This window comes from Dermochelys coriacea, chromosome 2 (genome assembly GCF_009764565.3).
Source record: "Dermochelys coriacea isolate rDerCor1 chromosome 2, rDerCor1.pri.v4, whole genome shotgun sequence".
Taxonomy (NCBI): Eukaryota; Metazoa; Chordata; order Testudines; family Dermochelyidae; genus Dermochelys; species Dermochelys coriacea.
The window spans coordinates 111784907-111797423 of record NC_050069.1 but is presented as its reverse complement, the minus strand read 5'-3'; the positions used below and the strand labels follow the sequence as shown (position 1 = coordinate 111797423).

At 43.7% G+C, this 12517-nt stretch overlaps 1 protein-coding gene across 5 annotated transcripts in view; it reads left to right on the top strand.

Moving 5' to 3' along the window:
• The first annotated feature begins 4087 nt into the window (after positions 1-4087).
• The window catches only part of RANBP9 (RAN binding protein 9), a 70281-nt gene continuing 61851 nt past the window's right edge, over positions 4088-12517 (top strand). For 3 of the 5 annotated variants that reach the window (XM_038391386.2, XM_038391387.2, XM_038391384.2), the window contains exon 1: positions 4091-4807. In XM_038391386.2, coding sequence (XP_038247314.2) covers positions 4405-4807 — 403 coding nt within the window. In that variant the 5' untranslated portion in view covers positions 4091-4404. Of the gene's footprint in view, positions 4808-12517 lie in introns of all 5 variants that reach the window. The other 2 variants (XM_043508324.1, XM_038391389.2) reach the window with 2 other exon arrangements.

Here is a 12517-nt window from a genome sequence, read left to right as displayed (position 1 = left end):
CATGTCAGAGGTACAACATTTTATAACTCTGACGCATGTCATGTGACAAGATACAGGAAATAATAATTAGTCTCTTACAAAGATTCCTGAGTGCAATACCTTTATTACACCACTGTCACCCAGAACTATGGAATGAAGATTATCTCCTCTTTTAATTTCCTGTTTTCATTCTTGTCTTGAGCCTCTGCCACCTTAAAATCTTGCTATCTATAATAGTTATTTAAAATTTGTTTCAGGTACTATGCCTGCAGTTGAGCTGACCCTCCAATATTTATGGTTTTAAATTTTTTCAGTTTCTTAAATGTTTTCTAAGTAGCTGTGTGAGAGACTTGCACAGGTAGTTGACTAACTACTTGACTATATGGGGCAACAGTGAAACTAACTATTCAAAGCACTGTCAAAACCACAAAGTAAACAAATGGGGGAAATAGGAACATTTTTCCCCTCCCCCTTTAATCCAGGAGTTCTCAAACTTTCTCATAGTATAGACCATTTGCTAAAAGAAAGATTGTATGCAGTGTTGTAGCCATGTTAGTCCCAGGATATTAAAGAGAGAAGGTGGTGACATAATATCGTTTATTGGTAGGGCCCTACCAAATTCACGGGCCATTTTGGTCAATTTCATGTTCATAGGATTTTAAAAATTGTAAATTTTCATGATTTCAGCTATTTAAATCTGAAATTTCACAGTGTTATAATTGTAGGGGTCCTGACTCAAAAAGGAGTGTTTTTTTGGGGTGGGGGGTTTGCAAGGTTATTGTAAGGGGGGGTTGCATTACTGCTACCCTCTGGGCTGCTGCTGGCAGCGGTGCTGGCTTCATAGCTGGGCAGCTGGAGAGTGGCAGTGGCTGGCTGGGAGCCCAGCTCTGAAGGCAGCACCCTGCTAGCAGCAATGCAGAAGTAAGGATGGCAAGGGATGGTATTGCCACCCTTACTTTTGTGCTGCTGCTAGCAGAGCGCTGCCTTCCGAGCTGGGCACGTGGCCAACAGCCACTGCTCTCTGGCGGCCCAACTCTGAAGTCAGAACAGAAGTAAGGGTGGCAATACTGCGACTCCCCTAAAATAACCTTGTGACTCCCCCCTGCAACTCCATTTTGGGTCAGATCCCCCAATTTGAGAAATGCTGGTCTTCCCCTGTGAAATCTGGTCTTTTGTGTGCTTTTAACCTATACTATACAGATTTCACGGTCTGTGATGGGTACATGCAAATACATGCTATTCATGGCCATGAATTTGGTAGGGCTCTGTTTATTGGATTAACTTCTATTGGTGAGAGAGACAAGCTTTTGAGTTCCACAGAGCTCTTCTTCAGATCTGGGAAAGGTACTCAGAGTGTCATAGCTAAATACAACCTTGAGCAGATCGAATATGTGCTAACTACTTATGCTAGTGGTTCTAGGCCCGCGGCCCAATCAGCACACAGCTATGGCCCATTGACATCCTCAGGGCCATACAGATATTTTATATATATATATAAACTATAACATCTATATCTATAGTGTGTGGATGAGGCCCCCACATTGTTGTAATAAACCATAATCCAGTACAAGACCATGATTTTTAGTGTCAGCCAAAGTTATGAATGTAAGCTCTCATATTCATCTTTTGAAAGTGTTATGTTGTAGGTTTCCTTTGAGGATGAGGACTGATGGGTCAGATATAGAGTGAGCGCTTTGTGAGTAGCTGTAATATGAATGTATTGAATTTTAGTACCTGAAAACAGGGAGAAAAACTCACTCTATGGGAGGAGCAACTCTTGTAGACCACAAGGGAGTACTCACTCCATAGACCATAGTTTAGGAATTGATACTCTAATTTTTTTTGTGTACGATAATCATAAGTGTTCTTTGTAATAACTGTAATTATTTTTTTTACTGACAATCTGAGAGATATCATTCCTTTAAGATCAAATACATGCTAAGCAACAAGAACAGGAGTACTAACAAATTTATTAGAGCATAAGCTTTCATGGGCTACAGCCCACTTCATCGGATGCACAGAATGGAACATATAGTAAGAAGATATGTAGATAGATAGATACATATACATACAGAGAAGGCGGAAGTTGCCATACAAACTGTAAGAGGCTAATTAATTAAGATGAGCTATTATCAGCAGGAGAAAAAAAACCTTTTGTAGTGATAATCAAGACGGCCCATTTAGACAGTTGACAAGAAGGTGTCAGTATACTTAACTTAAGGAAATATATTCAATACATGTAATGACCCAGCCACTCCCAGTCTCTATTCAAACCCAGGTTAATGGTATCTTTTGCATATTAATTCAAGCTCAGCAGCTTCTTTTGGAGTCTGTTTTTGAAGCTTTTCTGTTGCAAAATTGCCACCCTTAAGTCTTTTACTGAGTGGCCAGAGATGTTGAAGTGTTCTCCTACCGGTTTTTGAATGTTATGATTCCTGATGTCCGATTTGTGTCCATTTATTCTTTTGCATAGAGATTGTCCGGTTTGGCCAATGTACATGGCAGAGGGGCATTGCTGCCACATGATGGCATATATCATATTGGTAGATGTGCAGCTGAACGAGCCCCTGATGGCGTGGCTAATGTGATTAGGTCCTATGATGGTGTCACTTGAATAAATATGTGGACAGAGTTGGCATTGGGCTTTGTTGCAAGGATAGGTTCCTGGGTTAGTGTTTTTGTTGTGTGGTTGCTTCTTACTATATGTTCCATTCTATGCATCCAATGAAATGGACTGTAGTCCACAAAAGCTTATGCTCTAATAAATTTGTTAGTCTCTAAGGTGCCACAAGTACTCCTATTCTTTTCGCGGATACAGACTAAAACGGCTGCTACTCTGAAACATGCTAAGCAACAGATGCCCAGACCCCACCACAGAACAGTGTTATCCGCTACAAAGCAAAAGGCTCCTTGCCTAAAATCAACAAACCCTAGTCTATAAAATAGGATTATTGTACAGTAGCACCTTGAGGCAAGTGTGATCATATTTAATGCCTGTACAGGTTGCTGGCTGCCACAGGTACAACAGGGCAGCTCCCTCCCTCAGTCTCCCAAGACTGTACCACCACCCAAGCCTGCAGGAGCTTCTTTCCCCCCAGGACTGGCCAAGAAGGCCAATGGCATATTGGGCTGTATGAGTAAGAGCGTTGCCAGGAAATCAAGGGAAGTGATTATTCCTTTCTATTCAACACTGGTTAGGCTACACCTGGAATACTGCATCCAGTTTTAGTCCTTCCCCCCCCCCCCCCAGAAGAAATGTGGACAAATAGGAGAGAGTCCAGAGGAGGGCAACAAAAATGATTAGTGGCCTGGGGCACATGACTTACCAGGGGAGTCTGAGGGAACTGGGGTTATTTAGTCTGTAGAAGAGAAGAACGAGGGGGGATTTGATAGCAGCCTTCAACTACCTGAAGGGGAGGTTCCAAAGAGGATGGAGCTCGGCTGTTCTCTGTGGCAGTAGATGACAGAACAAGGAGCAATGGTCTCAAGCTGCGGTGGGGGGAGTCTCGGTTGGATATTAGGAAACACTATTTCACTAGGAGGGTGGTGAAGCACTGGAATGGGTTACCTAAGGAGGTGGTGGAATCTCCATCCTTAGAGGTTTGTAAGGCCCCGCTTGACAAAGCCTTGGCTGGGATGACTTAATTGGGGCTGGTCCTGCTTTGAGCAGGGGGTTGGGCTAGATGACCTCCTGAGGTCTCTTCCAACCCTACTCTATGATCTCACCCTCTTGGCTCAGGAGTGAGAGTGAGCGAGAGAGGCCCGCTCGGATTTTTGCTGGCACTGGTGTAGCTGCAGCTCCCCACCCCTCGTTCAGGTAGTAACTTGTAGCCTGAGCTAGCCCCTCTTCAGTTCTCTAGTCTCAGCCAAGCAGGACCGGGACAGGAGGCCTCCAGGCTCGGACGAAAGTAAGACCATGGCAAACGTGCAGGCCTCCCCTGCAGCTGCCACGCTTTGCACTAGCGTCCGGTGCAGCAGCGCCGCGCGGCCCAGGCTCCCCCCCCGCCTTCACGCCTTCCTCTCGTGCCGGAGCGGATGGTCGCCGCCCTCGCGCCCTGTGATTGGCGGAAGCCCCTCCTCCTCCTCCTCCTCGCGCCGCCGCGGGGAGCTGCTCAGCTGATCCGGGACGTTCCACCGCAGCAGCAGCGTCTGGCGCCGGCCTGAGGACCAGCCGCGGTGTCTCGCGCCCCCCCCCGCGCAGCGGCCCGAACTCGAGCCACCCGCGCGTGCGCCCCCTCCCCGCTAGCCCCGGGTCTGTAACCGCCGCCTTCCTCGCCCCTCCCCCGACTCCGGGCTGCCCGTCTAAACCGCCCCCTCCCCCCCCCCCCCAGCCTCGCTCCGCAGTGCCCGGGCCTGCCCGCCGCGCCCGCCCCGGAGACGGTCCGCGGACAGCCGCCGCCGCAGCAGGAGGTGGCGGAGGCCGGGATGTCCGGGCAGCAGCAGCAGCAGCAGCTTCCGTTGACGGCGGCTCCCCAGGCCTCGGGGATCGCCGGCCCCGCGCCGGCCTCGGCCCCGGCGGCCGCGCTGCTGCTCCAGCCGCCGCCTCCCCCGCCACCGGCCACCGCGGCCCCGCCGCCGCCCCCGCCTCCGCCCGCCGCCGCCGGGCCTCTGCCCGCCCTGGGCCTGCCGGCGGGGAGCAGCGCCCCGGCCGCCTTCCCGCACGGGGACCCGGCCCTCAACGAGCAGGAGAAGGAGCTGAAGCGGCGGCTGAAGCGGCTGTACCCGGCCGTGGACGAACAGGAAACACCGCTGCCCCGCTCATGGAGCCCGAAGGACAAATTCAGCTACATCGGCCTCTCGCAGAACAACCTGCGGGTGCACTACAAAGGTGAGAGCCCGGCCCGCCGGGGGGCGCCTGCCCTGGACTGGAGGCAGGGCCCGGCCCCACCGGGGGGGGCGCCCCCCTCCCACCGGGACCCAGGGCCCTCCCCCCCATGGAGCCGGGAGCTAGGCCATGGCTCTCTGTATACAGACAAACAGCCTGGAGGTGAGGGGGTATGTACACATGCAGCCTCCCTGGGGCCCCTTGCCCAGTTCCCTGGGGAGGGGGGGGGACCTGGGCTCCTGGCTTCTCATCTCTACTTAAGTCTACTCCCCTAAGGGGTCCCCTCCTCACCTGGGTGGAAATCTCTCTTGGGACAGGCACCAGCTTGATCGGGGAGAAGACACAACAAGAAATAACTCTTCCTGGAATCTCCTAAAAAGTTTACATTGTCGGGGGTGATGATCCGGGTTCCCCGTTTCCCTCTTCCCCCCAGTATAAACCTGTGGGAGAGGAGCGGGAAGGCCTATCCTATCTCTTTCTCACTCGTTTTTTTTTTTTTTGAGGGGGGGGCGCTATAAACTAGCAGACTTCCTCAGCCTGTCGCTTCTGTTATCAAACGAGTTTGAGGACAAGCAGGAGAATAAGGCAGAATCGGCATGGTGTCATGTGTCTAGCTACAAAAATAAGCAGGACAAGAAATGCTTTTTGTCTAGAAATGGAGAGAAAAGGGGTTATAGGGAGTTATAAAATCCATAAATGTAAAACTACTAAACACGGAAATGTCAGGGAGAGGAAGCCGGAGAGAAAACACATCTTGATTTGTAGGAAATTAAACATGTATGAAATAATAGAATTAAAAGTAGTCACTGATTATAGTCCCTGTGTAAGTACTATACATAATGTTGAGAGTAGTAGTGTGGGTAATATTCAAGATTAGTTTCTCCTACATTTTAAATTAATCTCATACTTTGTGCTCAGGTTTCTCACAGATCAGTTTACAGTATTGTTAAGGCTTTTATTGCAGGAAAAAAAGATATACAAATTACATATACTCATGTAAATCAGCCAGAGATAACAATAAGGTACTTTAAGTATTGGTTGTTGTGAAAATGTCATATAAACTAGAAACATGAGTTCACCCTGACCTGAAGAAAACACACATCTGGCATTCCATGCCCAAGTCCTAAAGTAGAAGTGCTTCAGATTAAAAACAGCTTCTGGGCTGGCAACGAAGGGAAGGCGAGGTCAGATTGTAGTCAAAATGAGTCTGAGGGTGGGGAGGAATAACCCTAAAACCTTGTGGTTACCCTTTCTCAAAGTTTACAGAGGTGAAGCTCAAATGAAGTCTTGAGAAACATTTTACAGTTGATTCAATGAGGAGGAAGATGGCAACACAAAACATACAAATCATATGATTTGGATGCCAAAAAAGCTTAGATGTATTCTGTAAAACAGCCTACAATAGACAGGTCCTAAGATTTTGTATTAAATACAAAATCTTCATTTTAAGTAATATGAAGATTGATGCAAACATACAAAAGCCAATAAATTCAAATTTGGTAAGCCTTATTTTAGGCTTTTTGGTTTATAAATTAATATTTACAGGATGGCCTTTATATTTGAATTTTCTGGCTTTTGTTTGGATTTTTATTACTTTGATATTTTTAGGAGTATTTTGTGTGTACTGGGATCTGGCTGCTGTAAGGATTCTCATAGCAAGGATATAGCTTTATGGTTAGGAAGTCCTCCCACTTGTATTTTTTTTTTTTGCTGTGTGTTTTAAATAACAGTTTATAATAAACAGGTAGATATAGAATCTTTCTGAGCTGTTTTAATATGACAATATAGTTGTTTTTCTCTTTGCCTATTCCTCAACCCTCCCACCAGCAGGATGTAACCATGTGTTTTTGAAATGTGGGCGGCTACTTAGTGAACATTGGGCACTTGGAAACTAGGGAGATAATTGCTATAAAAGTACATTGACTAAGTTATCACGCTAATTACTGTTAACTTAATCTTACTTGACAATGCGGGGGTGAAGGATGAATAGACCACTAGGGGTCACCAGACTAGTCCAGGGGAACATGGATCAGAAGTGGAGTGGGTGAGGGGCAACTGTAATACACATAGCCTCCTCTCCTTCTCCTAACTAGAAATGTGCTATATTGTTAAAGCAGTGAATGGCTCCTTGAAAACTGCCCATCTTTCCCTCCCTGTTCCATTATCACCTTTAATTTTGGCCAGGTCTACACTAAGAATTTACATTGGTATAGCTGTGCCATTGTAGCGTTTTACATGTAGACAAGCCTGTAGACAGGCATTGGAGTAGCTCCTATATATGCTGGTAGCTCAAGCTTCGCTTCTTTGCTTTTGCAACTTTTGGCTAAGCTATGACTGGCACCAACAGACACCACCCCAATTCTCTGTATCTACTTGTGAGGGGAGAACTAAAAGAAAATAAATGAGCAAAAAAAAAAAATTAAAACGCAAGCAAGACAAAACAAAAAGAAAATAGAAAAGGACAGGAAGGAGAATGGATGATGGAAATAAGGAAAGATGGTATCAACTGTATTCTTGCATTTTATAGAATGTCACCCATTGCAAAACAATTTCATGTAGGGCTCCAATTAAAGAAAAGGTTCAGCCTCTCTAATCTTGTAAAGTGCTGGCACAGGCAATACACCTTCACTATCTAGACAATGGGGAAAGAACATTTGGTTCTTTATAGTTTTGAGAACCAATAGTTTGTTTTTGTAAAGATCTTGATTGGCACATTTGGATTGGGGAGAGATTTGTGGGATCCTCCATCAGTCCATTTAAAAAATAGATCCAGTCGAGACGCATGCAAGACCAAAAAAATGACTCCCTTAGAATCATAGGGTTAGAAGAGACCTCAAGAGGTCATCTAGTCCAATCCCCTGCTCAAAGCAGGACCAAAACCAACTAAATCATACTTCTTCCTCTCAGTCTTGTTTTTCCTACCTTAAATACATTTATATAAGCTTCCTCTGTTGCCCCTCCAACATTCTGATAGAATCAACTTTTGTGGAGGCACTTGTTCGTTATCTGTGATTGGCATTGTTCTGATAACATCATTTTCCTCCCCAAACATCTTTCCTTTTCTTTTCCCTTCCACCTGTTTCTCTCACTTTTGTTTCCCCTCCTGTTTAATGTCCCAAGTGAACTTTCCTCTCTGATGGGAGGTTTTCTTTGTGAAATACTGAAGATGAAGGGAAGAGGAGAGATGTAAGTTAAAGGTAGGAAAATCCTGCAATCGAGTGAGCTGTATGGAAAAAGTGTAGAGGTCACTGTGTCATTGCAGGCCACATTTTGATCTCCCAGATATTAGTGTGCAGTATCTTAATATCCAAACATGCTTATGAAAAAATAATTATGTGAAAAAGCCACTTTTCAGTTTGTAGTCTGTCCTCTGTTTATTTTTTCAGATCACTTAATAATTTGAACAAACTAACATATTGCCAGATTTGAGGCTTTTGTTTTCTGTGGTTTATGAGAAAAAGGAAATCCATGTCTCATGGAATTTGAGGATTTGTAATTTTCCTACCCACCACTGGATAGTCCATACAGAGCTTCAGGTAGACAGAATGTCTTCTCCCACCCTTGACAGTTGTGTTGCTTCATTCTGCATGAACAGCATTCACTGGATCATTGTCTTTTTGTAAACCTAATGCAGAGCACTTGAACTAATCAGATCTGTCTCAAAAGGAGATATTGGTTACCAGGTCAAGGTGCAAGAGGAAGGACTACAGTCTGATGGCATTAAGATGATGAAAACAGGCCATTAGCATACATTCTCAGGGGCAAACAAAAATTAAAGATCACTGTCAAAACTGTACAACGTTGTCCATCTGAAGCATACTCTCATAAAAATGGTGAGGGTGTGTGTGAGGGGAGCATCTAGCTGTCCTCATATCACCTACCGGAACCAACATAATTTTTTCCCAAAACTTCTGAGTCGGTCATTCAGTTATGTGTTTTAGAAATTCCGATTCTTAATTCTATAGTTTTGTCAAAGTTTAGGCATAGAAAAAAATACATATATGGGCATCAGTAATCCTCACCTGTGTTTCTTAAATCTGTCACAAAATAAATATAAAATAGGAATAAGCTGAAATTGGGCCCTCTGGAACACCGCAAACTATCTACAGGTTGATTAGAATTGACCTAGCACTATTTACGTTGATTACTTAGACTTTTCGTGGTATATCTTCATAAATGAGAAAGGTAAAACCATTTCAGAAAAACACGTTTGTCAACTTGCTAATATACCTTTCATTGTCATCTAACAGTCCTTAGCCGAAGGTGAGAACGTAGATCAGACCTAAAGGTCCATTTTTATAGGGTATAGGCCCCAACAAAATCGAATTTGTATGAAAATACGATCTTTGAATTATTGGTTTAAATATTTTTCAAATTTTTGTTAATTCACAATAAAATGGGAAATGAAAATGTTCCAGTGATTTTTCTAACATGTTAATGTTCACCGAAATTCTGATAGTTTGTTTTCTAGAACTGTCTGTGATCATAAGCCAAAAAGTAGCACAGGATTTAATTGCAAAGATAATCATAAAGAGATTTACCTAAATAGACAGGACAAACCATAAGAGGTACAGTTTTTCAAACAGACAAAAAAACAGTAATCCTGGTTGGTTTGTTTTTTTTAATTTGCTGTTTCCTAGAAACAGAGTTCATTTAGGTCACCTGTGGGTGATTGCCCAAACAAAATGGGCAAAAATACAATTTGAATAAACAGCTATTGATAGGATTTTTTTCAGTGAGGCTTTGGCTAATAGATATTAACCACACCTTTGTTGACGGTGCAGTCTTTTCTTTCCATGTAAAGACAAATCCTCTCTGAATTGCTTCTAATGCCAAGTTAAAAATCTTCTAGCTGACTTCCAGTGCATCCGGTTGTATCTCTATATTTCGCTAATAAACAAAAGGGAGGGATCTGGTTGTGGTAATCCTGTTCAGTTTTTCCAGGAGCACTTGAAGTACCACCAAACCAACATTGTGTAAGAATGGCAAAGTGACTCTGTTTTGATTGCCATTGTAACAGAGACAGCAAAGTAGGGATCTAATTTTGTCCGATTTAAAACCAAGTGTAATCTGTGGAAGAAATGGAAGTAAGGCAGTATTCAATAGACCATTTTTTGGTCTCATTAAAATCTTTCCCCATGTGTTCACCAAGGGTAGTTTTGTTCTTACTTCTCTCTGAGCTGGCTCACTAAGCTGTCTGCTAAAACTATCAAAAATCAGATTTTTGGAACTATATTTATTTAAGCTGTATTTAAAGAGTGTAAGGTCATGCATAGCTTTGTCGAGATGGGTACTCCCATTGACTTAAGTAGGACTACTCTATTCAGTGTTTGTGAAGGTATGCGCTTAGAGCAGCGGTTCTCAAACTGGGGGTCAGGATCCCATTTTAATGGGGTCGCCAGGGCTGGCGTTAGACTTGCTGAAGCCCAAGCCCCACCACCTGGGGCCAAAGCTTGAGACTCGCTACCTGGGGCTCAGACTTTGGCTTCAGCCTTTGGTAGAGGGGCTCAGGCTAAAGGACCCCCCCCCCCCCCCCACGCCCAGGGCTGAAGACTTTGGGCTTCATCTCCTCTTCTCTTCCCCTCCTCTCCCCCTCGCCCCCCGGAGGCAGCTGCGCTTTGGGTTTGCCTTTGGCTCTTCTTTCCCTTCCCTCCCCGCCCAGGGTAGCAGGTCTCTGGCAGGCTCAAGCTTGAGCCTTCTGTCCCCACTCCTGGGTTGTGTAGTAATTTTTGTTGTCAGAAGGGGGTCGTGATGCAATGAAGTTTGAGAACCTCTGGCTTAGAGCTTTGCAGGATTGGGCCTACATATTACATTTTTGAAAGCTTAAAAATGTCATTTTCAGTGGATGTTAAATTATGTTCCAACTGGCTTTTTCAAACGTGATTTTTTTTTATGCTTAGATTATTTTTACACTGTTTTCAATTTGTAAATGCCTGAAAAGTCTTTAAGTTAATCAACAGGAATGTCTAGCTGCTATAATAAAAGCAGGAAACTCTATTCATAGAATGTTGTAGCCTCCAAGTTTTTAAAACCTTTTTTGACAAAGTCAGACTTTTGAACAAAGTCAAAGTTTAAACTTTAAAAAGCTAGTTATTGTAATTTAGTTGTCTGCAAGCTCTCCTACAAAGTAAAACTAAAATCTGTAGTGGATGGCAGTGAAACTGCTGTGTAAGATCCTATCTCTTTGCAGAAGACTTTTTTTTGAAGCCCTTAGTTAAATATTTTAAATGTACACTTTAAAAATGTCGTCCTTTGAAGACCCTTATGAAAAATAAACTAGATACAGGCGATGATAGTCTTTAAAAATAAAGCTCTCTACTTTAGGTAAAGTAGAGAAAAAGGTTGGGATGCTTTACAAGTGTGTAGAACATTTGAGATACTCGGCCGACTGCATTCCTCGCAGTGGAATTCACTGTCAAAAGTGATAACCGCAGATCATCTGAGACAAAAACCCGTGTATTTAAAATTCCGCGCCTACATAGGAACAATAAGGACATTTTTGAAGGGACAGAAACTTGAAATGGAGTCAGTTTTTAAAATGAGCTAAAAGTAGTTTGGGGTGCCACTTTCTCCTGAGTCTCCCTAGCAATAGTAGTGGCTTTACAGTTGCGTTTTCTTAGTTCATAAAATGTTTTTCTCTTCTGTTGTATGAAAGGCCCACACAAATAGCAGAAACTGACTTGAATATACAGTGGAAGCAATTAAACGAACTACAGAAATCACTGTCAAATGGATAAAGTAAACTTGGGAAAATATTTTTTCTATAGTCAGTTCTTTGGTTTTACTTGTAAAAACAGGTTGGAATTTTTTTTAAACGTAATTTCTAAATTAATAGTACCTCCTTTAAACAGAACAGTCAGAGTTCATGCTCTGCTCACAAGCTTCAGAGAGGACCCTTTAAGGCTTTGGCTGCTTATTAGGCCCAAGGACTTCTGTATAGGCAAGTCTGGCAACCTAATTTATGGCATCTAAACAATGAACTGCTAACACTTAAGAACAAAACAAAAACTTAGTCTGGAACTTCTAGAGCTGTAGATTTGCTTATTACTCTAATTGAATCATCTTGGGGTGATTATAACTTACCAGTGTTGAGAAATACAATAAGTGCATTCAGTCTTGTAATTTGAGTACATGGCAGGAGCATGACTTGACTGCAGAAAGTAAATTAAAGGCTATTTATAACTTTCATTAAAAAAAATCAATGTTGGATTATACATACAATTTTAGATAAAAAAAGAGTTATTAATGACACATACTAAAGGTAGTACACAGCCCAACTAGAACTTGAAAACCATTGTCCAAGGCCAAAACCACAGAGATTAGGACTTCTTGCAGTAGCAGATTGATATAGCATTTGCTGTTTTGTAACAAAAAGAGCAGGGCCTATGTTTACTTATTTGAAGACTTTATGAAGTTAATGCAGTGGTCCCTAACCTTTCTTGTGGGAATAGCATATTGCTATTCCCAGAAGACTATGGCAGGCGCCAGACACCCTGCCGCCGAAAAGTGGCAGCAGGAAGAAGCGCCGCCACTGAAATGCTGCAGAGAAACGGCAATGCTTCTCGGCGGCATTTCGGCAGTGGGGTGTCCTGCGGGTGCACAAAAATGCCCCTGTGGGCACCATGGCGCCCGCGGGCACTGCGTTGGGGACCCCTGGGTTAATGCATTGTTGACATCAAAGAAATTCAGAACATGGAAATAAGCCATCTACTT